Source organism: Hetaerina americana, unplaced genomic scaffold (genome assembly GCF_022747635.1).
Source record: "Hetaerina americana unplaced genomic scaffold, ioHetAmer1.1.p SCAF_9, whole genome shotgun sequence".
Taxonomy (NCBI): domain Eukaryota; kingdom Metazoa; phylum Arthropoda; class Insecta; order Odonata; family Calopterygidae; genus Hetaerina; species Hetaerina americana.
The window spans coordinates 12,389,533-12,415,654 of record NW_027287538.1 but is presented as its reverse complement, the minus strand read 5'-3'; the positions used below and the strand labels follow the sequence as shown (position 1 = coordinate 12,415,654).

The 26,122-nt window shown below is 41.1% G+C and overlaps 1 protein-coding gene across 1 annotated transcript in view; it reads left to right on the top strand.

The window, feature by feature from the left end:
- The window catches only part of LOC139699010 (neural cell adhesion molecule 1-like), a 353,608-nt gene that overhangs the window by 276,103 nt on the left and 51,383 nt on the right, over positions 1 to 26,122 (top strand). Inside the window, exons 9-12 of the mRNA XM_071598006.1 lie at positions 5,805 to 5,964; positions 11,080 to 11,373; positions 13,553 to 13,685; positions 13,860 to 14,020. Of these exons, the coding sequence (XP_071454107.1) occupies positions 5,805 to 5,964; positions 11,080 to 11,373; positions 13,553 to 13,685; positions 13,860 to 14,020 (748 nt within the window). The remainder of the gene's footprint in view (positions 1 to 5,804; positions 5,965 to 11,079; positions 11,374 to 13,552; positions 13,686 to 13,859; positions 14,021 to 26,122) is intronic.

Sequence of the window (26,122 nt, the reverse complement as noted above, 5' to 3'; positions counted from 1 at the left end):
TATTCACTCATAAAAGATACAAAAAGAAGTGTTGTTTTTATTTTCACGGATAAATAAATTTCTGGACAACCAATTCTCAAAGGCACAGAGTCGCAGTGTCGGAGTAGATTTATTATTATTGCTATAAAAATTAAACTTTTATATTCGCCCTGAAATGACCATTGGACTGCTTCCTCTACCCCTCTTCTTCCAAAGACTAGTAAAACAACCGAAGCTCGTGTTGCCTCGATCCAAAAACCTTCGATGTACAAAAGCAAAGAGACCGTAGTGCCCATGTCAGTCGGTTCATTGGATAGGAATTGATTCATTATAAAAGTTCTATTTCTCTCGTTCGTAGAAAAGCCTTTTCATCAATTTAAATATCCGTCAAATTTTCAATATAAGCAGTTGTTTCCATTCGGAATGGTTTGCAGTAAAACACGCACAGCAAGTGAAAACTTATACCGTGCAAACGTACATGTATGGCCTCAAATTAACTGTTTGTAATATATGATGATATTTGAAATACATAAAATAATTGATCAAACTAAAATACCTACTCTGTATTAATTATAACACACTATTAGTTTAGACACTTAGTGCTCCCCTTTATATGCAACTGTGTAATATATGAATTAGAGTAACATTAATGTTAAACTGTATTATATGATGTTTATGGAGGAAGGAACACTATTCATCGAGGCTATAGTGGCAGTGGTTTTGAGTATTACTTCCTGTAACCATATGCTTGGGAACTCTTGGTTACGTAGCAATGGCAACGCAAATATTTCTTCGAGTACATTTTGCAGTGTCCATTCGGGTGCATGATCGTTTCACTGTTAGCAAGATGGCTTAATAGAAATTTGTTCATTCCAATACATATGAGTATGTTGGTTTATTTTATCTCCTATCCACTATTTTAATAATAGCATCATGAATTCACTATTCATTCTCTCGGAAATAATTAATTTTGGTGATAACATGTGAATTTTCAAAGGTACCTATAATATATCTTAATTTATGCTAAGTAAATGAAAATTCATTTACAACGCATTTAACATAGATGTGGTTACTTCTGTGTAATTCGGGAAAGCATATTTTTGTAATACATGCCGATAACCAATGATATAAAGTCAATCAGGATAATAGAGGCAAAATAGCACAGTCCGTGGTCTACGGATCGCTGCATCTCTGAACCCCTGTTCGAGGGTCGCGTCACAAATTCGCGATGCCATGAAACAATGATATTTGATAAATTTCATGTTAAACTCGGGAAATCGGGGTCGGAGGCCATGATCATGGTTAAGGATTCTAATGGAGATGGAGAAATACCCCAAGTGGTGCTTTTCTGGTTGAACAGGATGTTCTGGGATAGTAAAGAGGAGGTTGATGATGAGGAATGCTCATGACATCCACAAACAACACAGTGTGGTGGATATGTGCAAAAAGTGAGACACACGCTCAATTCTGATTGACCCCCAAGGGTTAGGATATTAGCAGAAGAGTGCAATTTTCAGAAAACCACAGTGCATTGCATTCTTAGAGAAGATTTATCCATGAGAAAGGTGTACCAAGATGGTATCCAAGGTGCTGTCGGAAGACTGCTCGTGCGACAACTTTGCTTTGGACCTCTAGAACCACGGTGAAGGTGACCCACATTTTTCAAAGCAGGGGGTTACTGGTGACGAGACGTAGACCTTTAAGTACGACCCTTTGAGTGACATTTTATACCTCTATATTATGTTTAAGACGCCATGACGAGGTCCTTGAGCGAGATTCCCGTCGCCACCTTCCAGTAAGCGTACCAAAAGCGTGGCAGAGGCGCTGACATCGGTGTGCCGATGCACAAGGGATGTCTTGAAGAGTTGTAGTAATTTGTGCATTGATTCGCAATTAAATTTTCTCCCGATTTATTCTACTTATTTTGGGACACACCATATATACTAGTAATGGTTTAATAATTGAGGAAAGGAAGCGAAAGAATTGACATCTAATAGAGCTTTCCTGAAACATCTTCACTAATCATTATGTTAAATAATGGTCTTTGTACGCCACTATTGACAAAAAGACTCCAAGCAAAAATGTCCTAAGGCAGTGGGGAGAAAAAGTAAAGGTTTTATAGCGACTGAATATTTCTACTTCCTTTGATGCTTAAAGATCGTTAACAAAGGATAAAGTACCTAAAACAAATACTTTCAACCGGTTTAATGTATTGTGAGATTAGGGATTACGTAGTAATAAGACTAGGGAAATGAGAAATGTACTCATTAGGTGAGGGGAGGAGAAGGAAGTTTCCATCTCCGTGTCTCCTCCAAGGATGATATCTTAGTTTCTGTGAAAAAAGCACGGATGGGGTAGAAGTTGAAAGAGGCAAATCATTTGAACTGTGATCCTCCGTTTAGACTGCCAAACGCTGCGCTCACGAATCAACCATTCCACCTTCGAAATTCGAATGTGTATATGTAAATGATGGAATTACGCAGCCATCGCAACAAAGTTCCCAAACGCCACACGCAGTCCAAGACGTGGGTAGGATCTCCTCTCGTTCTACCACCTGCAGGCACGATAAGGATACCTGGCATTTTATCGATCGGTTACCGTTCGTTATTCTTGGCCCTCCTGCTCTCTCCAACGAATCCTTGTGAATTTCTCCTTGTGTCGATGTGGCACGTGATGACGTCACAACCATGGTCAGATTCGTTTCGCACAAGCCGGGTCCGCAGAATTTGATCCCACTCCCACTTATCTTTTTGTGGGAAGAGAACCAAGTGAGTAATGATGAACTGGAAAATCAAGGGAAATAAAAATGACACCTTTTTCCGACGAAAAACACCCTTGTTGTCATGAGACGAAACTACACTAGTCGGAGGACAAGAAAGATGCCATTAATCACGGGGTCTCGGCGAAGCACGCCAGTCGGGTGACCGGAGCGGGAATGGACGAGTGGGGGGAGGGGTGGGGCCGCATTCGCCCCGGCCCAGCTTTCTTTCCCTCCCCCTCAGGAGCCCTTGTCGGAGGCGCTGATTAGGGAGCGTAGTCCGAAAGCGATCTACTCCTCCACGAGTTTGCCAATCGGTTCCTCCCTCCCTCCCCCTCTCTCTTTCTCCCTGCCGTTCACATTGTGTTTCATTGCGCCAATTTTTCTCCCTTTACTCAGCTACCTCGCTTATTCTTTACGTCTGTGTCCTGAGTTTTGGTATGGACTTGGGAATGTAATTCCTAATTTCGTACGGCTATAGGAAGCACATCGACCGACTTGTTAGTTATTAGTTCGAGAAACACGCCCACGCAGAGAAATATCTTGTCGAAAATTGACATGAAATTTAAAATAACGCTAATCATTTATTTTCAAACTATATCATTTTAAATTAGAAGTATTGGTGTTAATATTTTTTAACTGATTCAACTCATTTCATTCATTCAATTTGGTTTGCTCTTAGTTGAATAAAATCACCTCAACCATACATCTTTAATATTACCATGGCGTAGGGAGCGATTTTTCAAATAGGGTGGGAACTTTTCAAGAAATAATTAACCGCCATTAATTGCATGTGTCGGCGATAAGACCATTCGAATAACCTGCGTAGTAACTTACAAAGATAACTTCGAATAATTTACGTAGATCGTTAAGAATCAAGGACAGTACAGGTAAAAACTAGATTACAATTTCAATTAATGCCATGATGGGATTAATGCTCCTGCTCGTATTTCATAAACAGTTTTGCACTTCAGAGGAGAATTTATTTCATTTGAAACTTTACACACACACACATAAACCATGACAATAAACACAGTAATCAACCTCAAGGTCGGTTTGGTTTGGTGATGGTTGAGTTCACCCAGTACTAACCCTGACGGCATGTGAAATTCAGACATCAGGGTAGGGGGCCAGTTCCTTTCCCTGCGCCGGTTATGGTTTCCCAAGAAGATCTGGTGCCCGAAAAATCACATAGCTTGGGTGGAGCTTCAGGTGCCTAGAGTGCCTTGCCCGGGAATCGAACCCGGGCCCCTCCGGTCAGCAGTACAACGCTGGAGTACCGCGACCCTATCCCTGTATTACCTAATTTAGCCATGCAATTTACAAGGATGCCAACTCTTGATCGATTCACTGTTTTTGCAATCACTTAATATTGATTTGCATTCATATTTTTTTCTGGCAAATTGGAAATTACATTTTCTTGAACAATATTTTATGAGTGGTCCGGATGACCTTAAAAGTCCACTTTAATCAGCCGCTGTTTGATACACCATGGTGAGAAAATTTTTGAGTTTCTAAATTTGTTCGTTTTTCGATTAGCGCAATGATTGCCAGAGCCGATTGTCTTAACCCGACATTTTGTGCCCGCAGAAGGAAAGATCCGAACCTCTAACGTCCCCTTAGAATTTGCTGTCCCGGCTGATGCCAATCCTATTTTTGTAATGCAGATGGATTGGTGGATTCAGCGAAGATTATTTTTCACCTCCCCCTACCACGACGTATACGTATTCATCTGGGGTGGCAGCTTGAGGTGGCACGTCCGTGGGTCCCCTCGCCTTCAATCAAAAGTCATCATCCCTCGTGGCATTCGCCGTCTTGGCCCTTTGAACGCGGATAAGGTTCGCATCTTAGCACATCGGGGAGCTCATATTCGAGGGACATTCCCGTCATTTGGCGGATGAAAGGCAAAAGGAATCCCATCTCCCGAGGAGTTCGATGTGAAGACATGGATCCGAAATGAAGGTTTTCCATTTGTCGCTCAAAGGGAATCCCTCGCTCCGAGATTACTCCTGACCCATATTTCCCATAAAGTGACGCCTCGCGATACTTTGTTTAACGCGGCGATGATCTTGGATCGTCGCCTTGGGGCTCCACTCCCCTGGACTCGAAAATTAAACCCTTTCGGTGGCGAGAGCACGTGAGATCACTGAATCCCAAGCGACACGTGCCATTCGATGGAGAATGATTTCACTTCATATATTTCACGATCACCGCAGCACGCTCTGTCGATAATGTGTAAACATGAAATGATATCTCAATACACTCTACATCTATGTGCTTATGAAAACTCATTAACCTTCATAATTTGATTTGTAATAAATGTAAATATTATTAAAAGATAAAAACGAGGAATAATAATTAATTACTTTTTATAGTAACTCTCATGACCTTTGTATTCCTTATCCTTTTAGATGTATATTCATTTATATTATAAAACTAAACAATATAAATAAGTAGATAATAATATAAATAAATATCTATCACCAATTCATGCAGGTGAAGACATGCACTCCCCAAGAGCAAAATTACTACTATTGGAGAGAAATTTAAGTTTTTTGTGATATATACATTAGGGAAAGCTAAGTGATGAGTATTTTTTAAGCTGAGGAATAATTACGATACTGAATTAAAAAATTAAATCAAACTTAAAGGTCTACAGTTAATTCAATGATATAATTTTGCAGAATTAGTCTGGTGGGCAAAGCTACAATCCGCAAATGTGGTCTCCAAGTCGAATGTCGCTTTGTTGTTTCATGTGAAACCAATTTGGTAGTTGGACCCTCGGAAAACCTACAACACGTACCGAGTCAAATGTGGTTTATCAGAGTGCTAAGTAGTGGACGTAGCAGTGGGTCCTAGCGGGTAAAAATATTACAAAACATCTACTCTTTAAAACCAAAACTTCGAGTACCTCCAGGTGGAGTATCATATCTCCCCTCCGGACAATTCTCAGATTCGTTCTTGGATTCTTAGCTTAACTCATAGAATGCTCTTCTTTCGTATTTTCATCTTAGGGAATCTCACTTTGCTCTCTCCCTTTAATTAATTTTCCTGTCTCTTATCACAGGGTACTATACTGAGTCACAACATGTCTGCGCGAGTGATCCGGAGTAACCAGAGCCTTGTGCTTCAGAAGGTGACCCGGGCGAGCGCGGGGCAGTACGCTTGCGCGGCGGTGAATCCGGAGGGTGAGGGCGTCAGCAACGAGTTGGACTTCAGAGTCAAGTGTGAGTTTCCTTACTTTATATCCACGGCGTTCGGATAACGGAAATGCATACGCATCATGCCTTGCCTAAAATATTGACTGTTGTGCTCATTTAATGAACCGATGCGATGGAAATCGCACGAGAGTGAATCCAAGTGATGGCCGTCAAGTATATATTAATATTGATCGGTTACAAATGTTATTTCTTAATTTTGCATTGAAAACTAAAGAAAATATCTAAAAAGTACCATCCGCTGCTTTATAAGAGTGATGTGTGTTAAATGGAAAAAGGGACCATTTGGTCTCAATTTCGCCCAAATAAAGACCTCTATCTATCTATCTATGTGTGTTTACGGTAAATGATTACAATATTCTGTTATTAGAAAGATAGTATATTTTTTTGGATTTTATCCGTTTTCTCAAAAACATAAATCCAAAAAGTGATTTCAACTTCTCATAATGTGGCAAAAAGAAATTCTAGCTTGATTTATTTAAGATAATGAAATGTATTTTATAAGATACACGGCAGTGAACTTTGAGGTTATGCGTCAACGAATCACCTAGGTATACCGTAATGGAGCTTATTTTTCGGCTATTATTTTTGTACCCACAGAGTAAATAAATAGCCATTACATTTGCACTGACATTTTTTAAATTTTCGGTGGAAGCTTTGTCACCGGAAAGAAGAAAACAATGCGTGATGGATGGACGGATGAGCAATGGACGATGGATAAGAAGTGAGGACTGGTTAGAAGAAATGGAGGGGAGAGGGGAACCCAAGAGTGTGTGTTTATATATATGTGTGTGTATATATATATATATAAATATATATATATATATATATATATATATATATATATATATATATATATATATATATCCCTCACCGGACTACAACCTTGACGTGGTGGAAGGACTTGTGATTTCCGATGACCCCTAGAGCTGTAATGGCGGGAGTAATAATAATTGCTCCTGGTAGGGTCACCCATGCCAGATAGGTCGAAGGTTAGGAGCCAGACGAAAGATAGTTCACGCAGCGTCTGTTCCTCAGTGAGTCGGCTGCAACGGCGTCCGACCCCAGTGGGGCGTCCAATAAGTGATGGTGTCACGTTAAAAACACTTTTCAGGAAGGCAACGGGAAACCACCTCAATTATCATTCCAAAGATTTAGATTTTAATGATGGACACTACAAAATTTTAAGTCCTGGCAACTACGATCCTCGGCCCAATCGGCCGTGTGTCGTGCCCGGCAGCGGGGGAGGCAAGGTTTCCACGTTCGTCATCCCACGAAACCCTTGCCGGTAAAACCGACAGCAGCAGGACAGAAAACGCAGAAGAAGAACACCAAGTTAGTTAGAAAAGGAACGTGGAATGTTGGGACGATGATGAGGACAGGGAAACTGGAGAATGTCAAGCGAGAGATGGAAAGGGGAAAAATTGATATTTTAGGTCTATGCGAGATGAGATGGAAGGATAGCGGGGATTACTGGAGTGATAAGTATAGAAAAATATACAGCGGCGGGGACGAGAGCCAACGAGGGGTTACCATAGTTTTAAATGAAGAGGTAGGAAGAAGCATAGACAGCATTGAGCAGGTAACGGAAAGATTATTAATAGTAGAGATAAAAGCAAAACCGACGAACTTGGTTATTATTCAGGTACACATGCCACCGAGCAACCATAAGAAAGAAGAGGTCGATAGGATATACGATCAGTTAGAGGGCGTAATCGCGTGTGCTCCTGCAGGGAAACATTAGATAGCGATGGGGTATTGGAATGCGACGGTAGGCGAAGGAAGAGATGGTGATGAGGTCGGGGACTACGGTTTAGGCACGAGAAAAGACCGCGGGGAGAAAGCAGTTCAGTGCTGCAGGAGACAGGTGTTAGTTTACACTTGGTTTAGGCACCACAAAAGACACAGGTATACATGGAAAATCCCAGGTGACTCAGAGAGGTATCAGCTAGATTATACCCTGGTTAGACACAGGTTAAGGAACAGTTTGATAAATTCGCACAGCTTCCCGGGAGCGGATAATGACTCTGACCACAACTTAGTTGTTATCAATTGTAGCATCCGTTTCAAAAAGATAAGGCAGGGACGGCGAGTTAGAAAATGAAATGTAGAAGCATTAAATGGTTAAAAAAGGAAGGAATACAACCAGGTGGTAGAGGAAATCATGGAACATGGCAAAGAGCTAAGTACTAACGAAGAAAAATGCGAAATTATCAAGAAAGGGTTTTCGAAAGCCGCAAAAGACACTATTGGAACCGTTAACGCAAAAAGGACTAGGAAACCATGGATCACGGATGAGATGATTACAGAGATGGATAAGAGCAGAATATGGAAGAATATACATACAGAATTAGGCAAAATGAAGTTCAAAGAATTGAACAATAAATTGAGGCGGGCAACAAATAAAGCAAAATAAGCATGGTGGAAGACGCAGTGCGAGGATATGGAAAGTCTGCAGAGAAAGGGTGAAATTGGTGCGCTGTACAGCAAAGGTAAATCTGTATCGGGAAGTAAGAAGGGAAGATCTATGCTAACAGGTAGAGATAAGGCGGGTAAGATAATAATTGACACACGAAAGATCCAAGAAAGATGGAAGGAATATATAGAAGAACTCTATAGTAAAGTACTTAGACTAACAAATTTAGACATAGAAAGGGAACATGACGTAGAGGAAGATAGCTTAGATCCGGGCATATTCGACGATGAGATACAAAAGGCATTATGGGAGATGAAGCTGTGGGGGTGGATAATATTCCTGCGGAACTACTGTTTAGGCAAATATGGGAGGAAGAGGCTACATGGGCTGATTCGTAGTATTTATGAGGAAGAAATCTGGCCGGAAGACTTTGTGAGATGAGTTTTAGTTCCTATTCCGAAAAAGGTAAAGGCTATATCATGTGAAGACTACAGGACAATAAGTTTAATATCCCACGCAGCTAAAGTTGTTCTCAGGATCATAAACAAAAGGATAGAGAGTAGGGCAAATGATTACTTAGGGGATGATCATTTTGGGTTTAGGAGGGAGAGAGGTACGCGTGATGCCATTGCAGTAATGAGATTATTAATCGAGAGGACTATAGAACACAACCAGGAGGTATTTGCCTGTTTCGCAGATTTCGAAAAAGCGTTCGATAGAATGAATTGGCAAAAACTAATGAGTATATTGCAGAAAATAGGAATAGATTGGAGGTAAAGGAGGCAAATCCGCAACCTGTACATGTCTCAGGCTTCACAGGTGCGAGTGGGAAACGGGGAGTCCGGTTGGGCAGTGTTAGGAAAAGGTGTAAGACAGGGTTGCCCATTATGACCGTTTCTGTTCAACCTGTATGCAGAGGAAATGATTAAAGATTCAAGAACTGGAGATAGGAATGAAGTTGGGCGGGGAATTCGTAAAATCAGTTAGGTTTGCTGATGACCAAGCTTTAGTTTTGTCAGTCAGTTAAGGGGCTGCAACCATTGCTGAGTGAATTGGAAATTCAGTGCGACAGGTATGGGATGAGAATCAATATTTATAAAACCAAGGTTATGAGATTTTCTAGAAAGAAAAAGGCCAAGCTTAACATTAAAATAGGAGGTCAAAAACTAGAGCAGGTTGAACAGTTTACGAATCTCGGAAGTGTTTTGGACCAACACGGTCAAAGTAGTAGGGAGGTAAGGAGAAGAATTGCACTAGGCAAAGAGGCTTTCACAAGGAGGAGGGAGTTGATGACGGGGACGTTGAGTAAGGATGTTAAGAAAAGCCTCGTAAAAGCTTTGATATGGAGCGTAGCTATGTACGGCGGGGAAACGTGGCCATTGAAGCAGGAGGATAGACGTAGACTGGAGGCTTTTGAAATGTGGGTGTGGAGAAGAATGGAGAAGGTGAAATGGACAGATTAAAAAACAAATGAGGAAGTACTTGGTATGGTGGGCGAAGGGAGGGGTTTTTTGGAAGAAATCCTATGGAAGCAGGGAAAATGTATGAAGTGGGTGTTGACCGGCAGCGGGATGTTGAAGACTGTAATAGAGGGGAGAATGTTAGGCAAACGGGGAAAGGGAGGGAACAGGATAGGGATGTTGGACGGGATGAAGGGAGGAAGAAAGTACTCAGAGATGAAGACGGGTCTGATGTAGAGTAGGATACAGGATTTTGTATTTAGTTAGTAATCACCAAATATTTTTTTAATGGCTGTATCCATCCAAAAACCAACCTTAACCGTTAGATTACCTATGTCATCATCGCGGCTTTTCAATCCTAGGATTGGTTTGCTTCAGCCCTCCATTCTTTTCTGTTCAATGCCAATGCCCTCATTCCTTGGTACCCTCTCCTTCTATTATATTCCTAATCAATCCATTGTGCCTCAATGTGTGTCCAGTCCATATATTTCTTATTTGCCCTAGAGTTCTCCATATGGTGCTCTTTTCTGCTTTTCTATATACTTCCTCGTTCCTTGCTTTGTCTGTTCATTCCATCTTTAGCGTTCATATCCAGCACCTAGTTTCAAAGGCTTCTATTCTTTGCTGGTCCAATTTTCCAGTGTTTCAAATCACGGAACAATAGAGCAGCATGCTCCACACGAAAGTCTTGACGAATTGCTTCCTTGTTTGCAGCCTTAGGTTGTTTGAACATAGTAATTGCCTTTTCTTCATGAATGCGTTCTTAGCTTGGGCTATTCTTCGCTTGATGTCGGTCGGGCGGAGGGAATGCAAGGGCTCGGGCGGGGAAGAGCGGGGCGTGCTGGGAAGTGGGGAGGAAAGCCGTTAGGATCTAGTCTAGTGTTTACGGATCAGGCCCGGAAATTCAAACGATCGGAATGTTAATATCCATGCGGATTCGCGTGTTCTCACCTATATATTGGTGGCTGAATTGCGGAGGGATTCTAGGAAGGTGTGGGAGAAACAATCATCAAAGGAATGTTTCTCCATAAAACACTGATCAGGGAAATTAACCAAATATATTAAAATCGATAAATGGTAATGAAAAATGTACCGCACAAATCATGTACTACATGTATGGTCATTCTTGAACCATATGTCTGGTATATTATTTCAGGAATGTATGCCACATAATTGTAATTTTGACGATGAATGTTTTAAACCGCTAATTTATTTAGCGTTTTGTCCTCACGGTTTTTCCCCTCGCAGTCGCCCCCGTGTGTCGCCACGAGAAGATCCTGGTGGTGGGGGCGTCAAGGAGCGAGGAAGTGGACATCTGGTGCGAGGTGGAGGCTGACCCCCCGGCCACTTCCTTCCGCTGGAAGTTCAACAACTCCGGGGAGACGCTGGACGTGGCGCCCGGCCGCTTCTCCAGCAACGGCACCGCCTCACTACTCCGATATTCACCCGCCTCCGACCTCGACTACGGCACGCTCTCCTGCTGGGCGGAGAACGCCGTGGGCCACCAGGGGGCGCCCTGCGTCTACCAGGTGGTCGCCGCCGGTCAGTACCCACCCCGCTCTCGCGACCCCTATCCTGGCTCGAAACACGTTTATAGCTAATGTCTGTCCGAGTCGTGGTTAGGTTGGTGGAGCAGAGAGCTTGAATCACGAAAAATGACCATTTCATTCAAAAATAACTCTCATTGATTTTTTATAGAGCAGCAACGTCAAAGTCCATGTCTACATTAACTGAATCTGAATGAGGTATTTTGCTCGTTTTTGTGCTGGTATATGGGAGATAAATCGCTTTCCTCCTATCACTCCGTATGGACCATTTATTAAGGACGGCTTTCATGATGATTTTTCAAAACTAATTATTAGCCTACATGAAACGCAAGCACCTATGGTAAAGAAATAAATAGGCATGAGATTTCCATTTTTTTAACTCCCTGGTCAATTGGATGAGAATAGAAATCATATGGGTAGGAATGGTAAGTTTAAATCAAATTACAACTAAAGATATTTTCACTAACCCCAAGTGTACACTAGTCTCACGAATTACTGGGAACTATGTGTGGATTAAAATGAATATTTCGTTCAACATAAGATTCTATTGGCTATTGCGTTTTATGTGAGTATAATTTCACTAAAACTCTTGGACTAAAATAATATTTGTTATTAGGGCAAATGCCACTCTGTACTGTGTGCGAACTGGAATAACAGATTTTACTAGTCATTATATGCAAATTTCTCTGGAATCTCTCAACCAAGAATTTTGGTCATAAAATCATCACTTTGGAATAATAACTTGTCACAACAAAATTCATAGAGTTTTTAGATCGAATACTTACGCGGACGTTTTGCTTCAATTCGACGACTTTCAGGATCTTTGTAGTCAATGTTAGCTACATACTACACTAGCTTGTCCATTTCAATCACCTCCTATGCACATTTGCATTCACATTTCGTGAAGGAGAGAAACATTTTTTTTTTAATTATCATGTAGGTTTCTCTGTTGATTAGCAGTAATAAAGAGGTGAGTTGATTGCTCTCATTCAAATTAAGTTGGCCACTCACAGCCAAGCGGCGACCCCTTCCATCCAAGCGAATACACTCTTTTGCACTCTTTGCAGTGGCGACACGGCGCGTGCTTCACCCGGCCGTGACTTCTGAGCAAATTAAAACCGGGACTCGCAACAAATTATCACGAACGCGAGCAGCGAACCGGCGTGTGCAGAATATGATAAATACTTGCCATTCGTAGTGCGTTCCATGATGCAGTTTTTTCCATGACCGGTATGCATCCTTGTTCCAGATTCTCTTATTGGTTGCTGCGGATATCAAAATGCAACTCGTAATTTCAAACATTCCTTGTAAAGTGATAATTTTCGTCATTGGAAAACACGTTTCCAGTTATTCAAATTTAATCTTGTACAGAGAGCATCATTATTAGGTATCGCAGCCAACATTTTCCAAGGAGTGTGTCAGGCAACATTTACCAATCTGTCTCGTATACTGCTTTTAGTTCAACTGAATGATCAGTCACAGAACATCGCACGCCTTCACTTTTTCTTCACTCCTCAAGATCAAACCTTTGTCTTGAAGTCCCAATTGCTTCATCGGTATGTATCCACCAAAGAACCCCCTGTATCGCCAGGTTTCAAGGGCTTATAATGTTTTCAGAATATTTTTGCCTGTTCCATTTTTTGTCCCCATCCATAGAGGGCCACCAATGCATTTGAAGGTTTCTGTTACTGCTTATACCTTGATTATAATAAGAATGTCCTAAGCGTAGAAGTTTTCCTCTCCATAATACAAAAAACCACAGCTTCAGCTCCCTTTAGCTTTTATTTCTTCTACCCTATTTTATACTGATTCGTAACTGGGTACAATCCTAGGTTTCGTCATCATTGATGACGTTGTCAAATAATCAGGTTCATTTCCAATACGCTACAAAAGTTTACTTGAAATAACCGCTCGGTTGGTCTTAAGTGACACGGTTGGCGCGGAGGTTTACAATAACTGATGTCCTGCCGCTTCCACCGCTTAGAGGGCACCGAGACCAATTTCGCAGCAAAGCTTAGCGTTTTACTCACCTACTCCAAGTTGTTTGATCCCACTTTAACAAATACGAGCGTTGTAAAAAAATGTAATTGCAATACTTTTGGAACTTATCCTGTAAATATTCCATCAAGGAGATTCGTGCTGAATCACTTCCCTCTCCCTGTGTGCCTCAACAGGAAAGCCGTTCCCGGTGCGAAACTGCACGCTGTTCAACCAGACGAGCACGTCGGTGGAGGTGAGCTGCATCCCGGGCTTCGACGGCGGACTCCCGCAGCGATTCCTGCTCGAGCTGTACTCGGCCGAAGGGGCGCCCTTCGAGGCCGAGGCCCCGGCGCAGGCCCCCGACGCCTCCGACGACTCCTCCGACGCCGGCGCCGCTTCTTTCTCGACGTCCTCGGCGGCGGCGGCGGCCGAGCACCACGGCCTCTACCACCCGCAGCCGCAACCGCGGCAGCCAAAGCCGGACGAGGGGGACGGGAAGAGGCCCCTCATGAGCATCACGTCGGAGAGGCCTTCGTTCACGCTCTCCGACCTCGAGCCGGAGGTATCCTTCCGGGTGGCCGTGTTCGCCGTCAACTCCAAGGGCCGCAGCAGCGCCGTCGTGCTCGACGAGGTCACCTTCCGGGACCCGGAAAAAAGGACTGGTGAGTTCAATTATTTACTGCGCGGATTTCTTAGGTTTTAAATTCTTGGCTTTCACGGTAATCTACACCGCCCAAATAAAGAAAGCGTGGCACGTTTGAAACAAGATTAACATTCCGAAAAAAGTATTAAGCTGTTCTGCTCACTTTATGAGTTATTAATTGCATCGCCTGTAATTGTATCGTTGAATATTGCTCTCGCAAAAAATTTTTCCGACATCGAAATCTCGCTCACTCTCCCTTCATGCATACATAAAATATATTATAAATGATGCGCTGGTAACAATAAAATTAATACACTAGAAACAGTTAAGGTAATAGTATTTGTTTCCACTTAAGTACTTCGCTCGGCTATAATCAGTTTAAATTCGATTTCTCGAACATTCGCTTTTATACGTATTCATTAAATTGCTCATTTGTTTTGCTTTGAAATTTGATGAGTGGGCTCTACATTTTTTAACCTCTGCCTTTATGTATCCCAAAGGCAAAAATACGAAACGATCTCCATTCAGCCTTTTCAGCGAAAAGGATAGCTTTGAGATCGCGAAAAATTTTTAATAATAAACAAACGTTGGAAAATAACTGAAATATGCCATACGCATAACTTCTAAAATTATATCAAGCATAAATTTTTCAAGTAATGTGTACGCCATGATTGTTAAGGGCATAATTTGAAGAAAAGTGAACACTCATCGATCTTACGTACCGCCGAAGTGGTGACAAGGCGGGTAATATAGATATTTGGATTTGGCGGAACAAATTGTTTCAACCTTTCGCTCAAACTGCGGAAGGAGTTTCCAGCTGTTGATTAATTGTTAATGCTCATTTTCCGCCTTGCAAGCACACAATCACGTCCTTTCTCTTTTTTTGATTATACTCGTACTTTTGTAGCATCCGAAGTCGTTTCAAATAACTAATGCCATTAGAAACGGCTTCGAATTATGTGTATTTACTTTCCAAACGAAATCATTTAGCGAAGGGTAAATGACCAAATTTGACTTGCCGTACTCGTCAAAAAAATCAAATGCAAATCCTTTGTATAGAGATTGTGTAAGGGGAAGCCCTTGGAGTAGGGGATAACGAGTTTTGGGATATCTATAATAGACAATTGCGGTAAATACAGAAATATGTTGCTGTGTTAAATTAATGCTTTTTTATGCATTAAAATTATTTTTTTTTCATATATTGAAATTATTTTTTATCATACATTAAATCATTGTTTGTATTTAGTGCCTGCGATTATTACTCTTAGGGTTTCGTTGAGATTAGGGTTGTGCAAATTGATGGGCAGGCAGATACTCACATAGTTATTCACCACTTTGTACTAGCACAGGAGTATGTATATCAAAACAGGTAGAAAAGCGATATTGAAACTTAGGCGTTGTTAAAAGAAATATTACATCTATCGTATGCTGAGACTTCATTGTAAAAGAAATGTTTTTCATTCCGTATGCGAGTTGGTGCATGTGAACTGAATGCCGTCGATTCTCCTGTTATCCAATGCATTTGTATATTACAAATATTTTCAAATTTTAAGACAAAGCATGGTGATATTGGTTAATTAGAATTTTGGTGAGGCTTTTAAGGTGTGCATTAGTATTTGAGAACTGGTAAAATATTGAATATTTTAATATAAAAATTAAATTAAAATACTTTACTACTTTAGTGTGAATGGACTTAGAACTTCCTCGAACTTATTTAGTAGCCCGCGCTTGAAATACCGGGATCTAACGAAGCATTTCTAGCCATATTCTGCTTTTTTTAAATCTTTTAAACTTTGAATAAATAAATAAAGGGTTGAATTGTATCCGATTTCGAAAAATACTGCTGATGAAACACAATTATTTTTGAAGCGCATGCCGATTAGCTATGGGAGATTCTGAAAATAAAAAAGCTAGTTTGGATAGACAAACGATTGATCAAGGTAATCTATGAGAAACAAAAGGCAACATTGAGCGTTAATAAAAGTATGATAGAGTGGAAAAAAGAGGAGTGAGACTGGGTTGCTATCTCTCATTTACGTACACTATTCAGCATAGAGGAAATGATTAGATGCGCCCGAACAGGCGAAAATGGGATAAATATTGGGGGTTAGAGGCTAAGCAGCATAAGAGTCGCAGATGACACAGTGTTGCTTGCGGATTAAGTACAGGTATTGCTTAAAATTTTGTGACGCCATAAAGAGGATTGGAAGAATATTGAATGAAAATTAATGCTAGAAAAAAACAAGTGATGAATATTAATGATAGAAGTGTATGAATGTAATAATAAATGAAACAAGAATTGAGCAAGTTGAATAGTACAGATTTCTTGAAAGTATGAAAACTGAAAACTTCAGGAGTGATGTAGAAATTAGAAAAAGAATATCGGCGGAAAAGGAAGCGTTCGATAAATGAAAAGGCGGCTGTGCCTATGTCTTGAATAAAAGATGAAGATGAAAATAGTGAAGTGCGACGTGTGGAATTTACATTCCACACGTCACGTGATGCATGGATGTGAAACGTGGACTTTGTGTAAAAGAGAGAAGGTCAGAACTGAGTCATATGGTCTTGGAGAAGATTGGAAAGAATGAAATGGGAGAACAGGGTGAGGAATTAGGAGTTGCTTGAAAAGATTGGAAGAGGGAGAACTCTCCTCAATCCTTAAGAGAAAAGGAAACTGTATAGGATATACGCATGAGAAGAGGAGAAGGGATATTAAAAAGGAACAGTTGGGGGAAGAGTGGAAGGGGAAACGGGATAAGATGAAGAAGGAGATTGAAAATCTTAGATAGTATTTCAAAATTGGAAAAATTCATGAAGGAGCAAAAGATCAGGCAGAAACAGATGGAGACAAAAAGGGAGTATGGGAACTGCCATGCGGCAGAAAACCGGATGATGACGACGTTGTTTTCTCCGTATTCTGTTCGATATTATTCGACGTTTTCGGTCACTCTAGTGCTATGCTAACTGCAAAATGAAAATCAGAAAAGGAACAAAATACATATTTAACTCATTGTCTTTCTTTGCTCCTAAAATTGTATTCCGCGATGTGTTTGCGGGCGATTAAATTCTCCAAATGAGATTTTAATCACGCGCTGAGAAGAGTGCATCATGGGACGGAGGAGTAGATTGCTTTGGGAATGGCAAACTTAAACGTCCCATAAACCAGTCACGGAAGCAACATGATGTCATTGTCTTTTTTTCACTCTGCGGAGATAATCATATCGAGGAAACGTGAGCGGGGGAGCGAGGTTGAAATGTAGGTCAGAGGCCCGGCTCACACGGATGGCGAAGTTGAATTACCAACTGTTGAAAATTTTCCGCGGTCGAATATTCCTTGATATTTGGGTCGTGTTCCGGAGTGAGGTAGACGTCAAACAGTGGCGTTTTCTCGTCCGTGATGTGGGAAGTGGTCGAAATAAAATAAATTACTCGCTTGGGGATTTAATTACTTAGCTAGTTGAAGTTATAACGCGATTAGGTCATTGCCAAGTGGGATTCAGTCTGAGTTGAGAACCTTAAGAGCAGTTAGTCCTTATCTGTCGACAACGGAGAGCAAATATAAGGATGAAAGTGTCGAGATTCCCGCGTTGCTATTTTAGCAACGTGGGACGATGCATATTTTTTTTTATAATTCTCCTGATAATCGAATAATATTTCATCAATTACCTTTACTTAAATATTTAAGTAAATTGAGCATGAAATATCGGTTATCAGGAGAGAAATGCATTTAGAAATAGAGTTATATTCGAATTTGGTCGACAATCTGCTGACTGGTACATTCCCTGAATAGTGAAACAAAGAATTTTTGAAAACATGTCAAGCGCTGCATTGAATGAGTTTCATATTGCTCAAGAGTTGGGAACCACTTGAAGTGCGGAGAGAACAAGCGAGGCTTAGACTTTTAGAAAGGTTCAGAACAAACGAGTTTAACTATGACACTGAAGGAATTATAATGGCCCCACACTTCTTAGGTAGATCTGACCACAAAGATAAACTAAGGGAGATAGATTCCAGGACAGATAGGTACAAATACCCATTCTCTCCCCGAACAATCAGAAATCATAATAGTAAGAAACCGAAGTAACTTTAGAAATATTGAAAACATTGAATTTACAAGTCGGAGCAAAGTTAAACACTGCAAAGCTGTAGGTATACTTTCAGGTGCATGTGTATGTAAGTTGTAGTTTGAGTGTTTGCATGTGTGTGGGGTATAAGTGTTCATGCATGAATGTATGCCATGTTTTTTTTGGATATATGATTTTGTGGTTATTGCATGCGGTTTTGTTTTCTTTTTCTTTTCTAAATTACGGGTGGTGTCCTAACACCCCCCGCAACACGCCCTTGCGGCAGCTTGCGGGGTATTAAGTAGATGTAGATGTAGAAGAGTTTTCGGGTGGAATTACAATTATAGTTACCCATTTCTACGTTAAAACCGAAGTTACTTAGTCCAAAAGCTATGATATGCGATTAAAGCATTTTCACTCAACACGTTTAGGTAAAAATCGGTTAGAAAAACCCAAAAATATAATAAAAATGAGGATAAGTGTGTGGCGCCACTACGGTTAAGGATGAAAAAAGTACGACGGTGGGAAAGACGAACAAACCGGCGGATGTATTTGCTGTGGAGCGCTAGCCAATGACAGAAGTTAGATTTAGAAGTGACTAGAGTGACATTTTACGAGACAGTGGATTGTTGAAAAATGTAATAAAAGTGGAGGTAAGAATGGGTGAGCATAGAAATAAAAATGATATTTCTAGACGACGTGGTGGTGGCAATTTCTTGGGGGAAAATTGAATATTGGGTGAAATAGGAAGTCATTACATATTTTATCATTCCGTTTGGTTTTGCCTTCAAATTGTGTGATATAAAAACCTTGTACCCAATCAACAGTCCTTTAGATTCAAATTATCTCTTCAAGACCACTCTAAACAAGAAACAACCCTTCCTTTGATGTCTATATACTACGTATGCATGCAATAACTTGCTTACCCGATGCCTTGATCATAGCTCTGTATCGATGCCATGTTTGGTGAATTTAATTCAGTGAGGAAGAAAGAGCAAGGAGTGTTTCTTCATCTTCAAAATTAAAAAAAAGCTTATAAACTGATAATGAGAAATAGTACGTACAGATATGAAAGTAAGTTTGAACAACAGAAAGAGAGAGAGAGCTGTAGAAGAGGCACCAGGAAATTGCATTATCAGGATGATGAAGAAATAATATACATATATATCGTGATGCGAAGTCCCCACCCTCTGTGAACATTATCTGACGATTCATCCTTTAACTAAAAATATCACGTGATTAAACTACTGAATTAAGTTCAAGAACCTATTATACCTTCAATGAATAGCCAAAGACAGGAATTAGCTTTAACTAAACTTAACTTAGACACATTCCAATAAACTGCGGGAGATGTCGTAGCAGTAACTTTTGATGGAGGCATCCGCTTACCTAACTTAATTCGCTTTAACTCAACTAAGTCCCCTATGACTTATGAAAGAGCAAGTTAAACCGTTCTAAAGATGGCTCACAAAAGATTATTCGGCCTGTAAGTTAACACAAAACAGAGTATTATTTCGTGTTCCGTGCATCATGTGAGCCGGACCCATCAAGCATGATAATTTGCCGAATAAGTTGCCATTTCCTCATGATCGGTTATAGTGAGGGGGTTCAAAGGTTTTCGCTGGAGCTTGAGGACCTAATGGACACTTAATGGCCTAGCAAAGGAGACTAGAGGGCGGGGATGAAGGAAGAGAAAAATAATCTTGGAAATACGAGCACGCCAATAGTGATAAGACTCAAAGCAAGATATTCCGGAAGCGAAAGAGAATTTGAGCCGAAGAGTCGTTGGGAGGGAAAAGAGAACGGAATGAATAAACGAACGAAAAAAAAGAAACGGGCAGCGGCCTTCTGTCTCTTTTCCTTTTTCCTGAAAATGTTTTTATGAATTTATTTATACCCCTCACGCGCGTTTTATTTTCGGTCTGTGACTCTTTTTCTCTTTGGGATCGCCACTGAAAGGGGAATACGTTGCCGAAAGATTGCAAAATTACGATGAGGAGAGGGAGGCTTATATGAGAATGCGGGATGCATGAAGTGGGGAATGCCGGAATTCTGGGAAGGGGAGATGGGGGGTGAGGCAACCAGGGGGGAATTGGGGGGGTGAGAAGAAGAGGAGGATGTTATTCCCTTTTCTGAAGTGGGAAGTGGGGGTTTCAGAATACCCCTTTTGTGTCTCCCCGACCCCACTTTCCCTATTATTTTATTATTTTCTTTTTACTTCCCTTATGGAAGAGAGAAAAAAGTTCAAAATAAAAAAAACGAAGTTCCCTTTTCTCCAAGGATTATTCCCTTGAATTTCGCTGATCGATCGATCAATATTGTTTTCGCAAAGGTCCCTCCTTGTCCTCTTTTCTTCCCTCTTTGGATTCTCCTTCCACTTCCTTTCCTCCCTCCCTCCCCCCTCTTCATCCCCCGTTGATGCAGGCAAAACAAAAGACGGTCGAAATGGAGGATGCTCGCGGTTGGAGGGGCGGGAGCACCTGTGTGTGCGTGTGCGAGACCCCCCCCCCCTCCCCCACGGCACCCATTCGCGGAAGAAAACATCAGCCCGGGTCCCCCGGCAGCCCCCTGTGCCTTCCTATGTGTGTGTGTGCGCCCCGCAGTCTGTTTGTTTGGCTGTTTTTGGGGCCGCGCACGCTGAGTCAAGGGCACACTCTCGACTGGCGATATGGCGAATCTTTTTGTCAAGTGGCAAAAGATGAAAAATATATTTATCACATATCGGTAAAACGCCAGCCTATTTTTCCCCCTTGGAGCGTTGTGTTGTCTCAAAGTGTTTGCCCTTCAGGCGCTTCTTCCCCCCGTTCCGCCCCCGACCGAATAGCTACTCCAAATTCGAATTCTCATAAGCGGTACCTCACGTGGAGTACCTTCCATCACCAACGATACTCCGCCTCTCACTCACGACCAATAAGTTCAAACCAAAATATTTACAATATTAAATTTCATTACCATGGTTTAAATCTACTCTGCATTAGCATTTCCATGGAAAAACTTTGGAATTTTAGGATTTTGGTGCAGAAATTTATGGATTCCGAAATTGAAATTTATATTTCGGAAAAGTTTAGGATTTTTCTTCAAGAAATTGGTCACTAAAGAGAAGCTGGGATTCTTATAAAAAACTATATTCGTGGAGTGTAACTAGAAAATTACTTAAAACTAAGAATTGGTAGTCAATCTAAAACCCGTCTAATTCTCATCCTTTACTAATTATATTTATCCATTGGCTTTGTGCTATGGGGTTGGGGTTTCTAGTTGCAGTTGTGGGCAGTTGCGACGTCATGATACACCAGGGTTCTTCTGATTCTTAGATGCCCAGTGGGCTGTGGGCGGTTTGATCAGCATTTATAACGGTAACTTCGTGTAAATTGTATACGATCTATTAACGTTTCGTCAGAGGTGTGAGCGCCATACGTTACGCCTTAATCTCAAAGTATCAATGAATGTCCTGCGAATATAACGTTTAACATTGATTTATTTTCTTTAAGCTTGAACATTTGCCATTGTCTAAATAATCTACCCCCGGTTCATTTTTCTGTGAAATAATTTTGTTGTAATCTTTCGACGATAAGTGATTGAAAAAGTATGCAACAAAATGTAAGAAAAATTACAGCAATATCCCAAATATTTCATTAATCATGACCGTTTGTCAAATTATTGCTATGGAGTACTATTTTATTTTTTCTCCTAGTGCTAAAAATATATTGTGGTTATGTTTTATATGTAAGTGTAACAAAATATCACTGCAGGAATTTGCAATTAATTCGCTCAAAATGAACTCGTTTATATTTATTATTCATAACAACAACACTTATTAGTAATCTTCTTTGATATATCATTGTAATGCGGTGACTTCAAAGTTTCTTCTCATTCAATGAAGTCTCCGCTGATATTTAGTAAGCGATTATTAATATCAAAAATAGAGAGAGGGAAAAAAATCTCTCTGTCTATTTATCGACATAAATCATTTCTCGGCACTAGCGTTATTATATGCACTGTTCTCTGGTGATAGAAAAATATGTTCATCATCTCGGCTGACAATAAACGTGTTAGTTTGATACCCTTCACCATTGTGTTTCCATTAATCACCTTTTTATTTACTATCGAGTGTTGTTAATTGTTTCCCTTATTATCTCATTAGGGTGTATATTTCATCCTTGTTCAACCTATATGATTCTTTACTTCGATTTTTCATTGTATTTTTCTTCTTCGTAATAATTCTGTAGCTCATATTCTGAACTAGTATTTTTCCTCTCTTAAGCAGGATTTTAGCAGATTATGTTTTCACAAACTATTCATGAGTGACAAAGAAGCTCTAGTTTCACTTATTTGATCTCGTAAAAGTAGGTCGCTCTTAAGTGTATCCTTCATTGAGACTATAGAATTCCTTCCCCTTTTAAAGCATGCAGTTTCTTTTGAAAAAATACTCTAATTCATAATTCTGCTTTCGCAAATCTGTCTATTACTCTGCTGATAGCATCAGTAATGTGGATGGTGCATATGACTAGATGGTTGGCTACTCCTCGAAATGAAAGATTTCAAAGCAACAAATGATGGATGACCCGTCTCTTCAAACTGTGTCTTGTCTGGCGTCATGAACTTCTTGTTTTCCCTTCTATGTACCGTGGGTTTGCCGTACCAATTTTACAGCTTAATTATGGTGACAAATATTTATTCTTTCACCACAGTATATTTAGATTATGATATAAAGATATCCCAGATATATTTTCTAAATCAGACGCCAAATGAAAATATTTTTTTCTTAAGGATAGTAGTTTCTTCCCAACATTTTAGTTGAAAAAACAGGATCACTTGTTCGTTCTCAGCCTCCCATCTCTTCCTCACAATTCCTCTTAATTACTCTCATTTCTTGAATTCCTTCTATGGTGAAGTTGATTCATCTTAAATTAAAATAGGCAATGCAGCTTTCTTTGCAGTCGTCATACATATACACAAATTTGTTATCACGTCCCCACATGAACATAGACGACTTACATACTTAATATCAGTAATTTAGTAGGACCAGAAATAGTCTGACAGATTTTTTCAGCATGACTCCTTCAACCAGTGCAGAATATACTATATTTCTTTCTCGGGGGACAATGCCCAAGGAACGCAACTTAAGCTAAGTACAACAGCACTTTTCACAACTTGGAACAAACCATCGGCGTCAATTACTTCCCTCATCCACTACATCTGAAGGGACTTGCTGCACGCATTTATTGCCTCTAAGCCTTTATTCATTCTTTTTCGTCGAATTATTCACGAGTAACCAGATCACGCCTACTCTCCGTTCACTATTGGTGAACTTTCTCCTTAATTGAGAACATTTCCTAAGGTTAATTTACATGTGTTCATTTTTGTTGATTGATTATTTTTATTATTATTATTACTTGTAAATAGTGCTCAAAAGGAAGATTGTGTGGGGTAAAAAAATGCGGACATATCCTGAAGCTGAGAATTACTTTGAAGATTGTGATCGGCAAACACGACTAATCAATGCAGTATGGATGAAGCAATGTATCAATTAAACTGAAAACGATTGCAATGAACTGCTGTGGAAGAAATTTCCAGTCGATCTGGTACAAATTCACATTTCCAATCACACCATTCTCTGATACGTCGAAGGAAAAAAAAATACATCCATTTTAAATGTACCCGGAGCTCTGAGGTTCCGTATCCAGAATCAAATGGAAACAGTTATTTGCCATGATTTCAAGTGTAGTTAATATGCTTATGTTTTCTTAAGGCGTACAAAATAATTGCGATCGCACCACGCTTATTTAAACCCCGGACCCCCTCGCAGTCTGATGACGCTTGCCAAAAGGTTTTGTCTCCCCGGCCCGGCGAAGCGGCAGAACATTTCTCTTTTGGCAGCGTCCCTCCCTTTTCCGTCCCGTTCGAATGGCGGGCGGGCCGCGAGTCGCGGGACGCGTCCCAAAACACATTCCCCACAGCGGGCGAAGAGCGTAAATCACCGCTTGCGCGCGGCGCGCTGCCTGACTTCCATTGTTTCGGGGTCGTCATGGAGTTAACATATCCTCCGTGGACTTTCTGCTTTTGTGAAAAACCAGCCGAACGTTGTATTTCGCCGCGGGCGCGCGAGTTTCAGCCGTCTCCCTCGCTATTTCTCTCCCCCTCCATCACTCTCGTTTGTCCCCCTTCCTTTCTCTCTCTCTGCCCCCCTCCCTCCGCACTAATTTCCAAAGCTTCCGACGCGTTGGGGCGTCGTTGTTTATTGCGCAGGCCAGCTTGTTGCCAGGCCTCCCGCACGGCACCGGTCCCTCCTCTCCTGACCGACGTCTCCACGCAAAAATCCTCACGGCTCGCTTGGCGCATTGTGAGCCGAATTATGAGCGCGAGAGGCCCTTAATATTTTTGCCCAAACCTCCTTTGGACGCGTTCCGCAGCAGCTTCCCCTCCCTCAGCCCACCTCCCCCTGGCAGCCGATGGGGAGAGGCTACCCCCCTCACCCCCCCAGGGTTCGCCCGTGACATCGCTCCAATCTTCCGTCCACCGTCGCGGTGTCGCCATTTTGCCTCCCCGGGTGGCGACTGCTCCGTCTCTAAAACCTTCCCTCGGCTTCAAAATGCTATCATATTCTCCTCTTGGAACGCTGGATTTCGAGTTTCGCATCTGTTTGCCGGCTCAATTTCATCTTCTCTGCCTTGAGGTATCCTTTGAGAAGGCTGAAATAGAGATGGCTTCTTTAGCTTTGTGATAAAATAGTTCTCATGAGCCATGATCACAGGCGGGATTTAATTCATCCCATATCTTTTGTTTCAGGTATATTTTCGATTCGCGGTGTTTATTTCCATGGCTATTACGCCTTAAACGGGTGGAACGTATTAGCGGATATCAATTTATGGAAAATACCGGGCAATAGTACTGGGGTTTAAACTGAGAAACCCCAGAAAAGGAGATACACCTTTTCGGATGTAAACGTGATATTTACTTGTAGTTATGGGAGTCCTTTACGGGTTTGGCGTGAGTAATCGAATCCCTCTCTTTCGACGGCAACAACCCGGTATTTATCCACAACATTAAATTTATCAAAAAGGAACCCTCACGATCTTTACTGGGCGTCGAATTATTTTTCTTAAGTTATTTTGCTTAACTTATTTTCGCATAAGTTAAGCAAAATCCTAAACTTATCGTATATTCTAGAATCAGCCATTAAAGAAAGAGTCTCGTACGCAAAATTTACAATCATTGCACTCCCATACAAAGTGTAGAATAACTCCATTATATAATATAAATTGAATTCGCATCCCATGTTTAGACATGCTCTTCCGTTTATTTCAAACGCCCCGCAAATTTGTGCGCCACACCAAAATCCACAAGAATTCGCCTCACAAACCCTCCTGCACATTTCTCATCCTGCAATTGCTCAAGACATACGTAAATATTTACCCCTTTTCAGTTCCACAGTTTAATCTTCCAGCAAACCTCAAAGGCCATTTGATTTATTTATTTATTCATATACTCTGAAAGCCACTGCTAGGGTGTGTAGCAGGGGGAATATTCGAAAAAATAGGATATAGCGCCGTTCTTATAACTTCTGTCCCTCTTTGTACACGATTCTATGTGAAAATTGCATCACAATCCATCCTTGAGACCTTGGAAGAGGATATCGCACACTCCCGAACAACTTACATCGCCAATTCGGAATGCCCTCCACCCATCCGTATCAACAACCACGGTAATTCCACATAATCTCCCGCATTTCTCTATCACCCCATTCCCCAAACAATCCTCTGATAACTGTTTCGCCGTCAGTACAATACTCGTAAAAGTATTCCCCGAATCAGCAGGCAGCATCGATGAGAAAAATCCGGGGATTTACACGCATTTGGTGGCAAAAGGCTATTCAATAGCCAGGTCTAAACAAAGCTTACTATTAACAAACAGTCAATATTTCCTCCCCCACCACTGCCGACACCTTTCTCCTCGTACCCCTCTCCATCCCACACAGACTCCCTCTCACCTGCTCTCCGACAACGTCTTCTTCTTCGTTCGATGAAGGCAGCGTGACCGTCGGAACGTAAAACAATTCT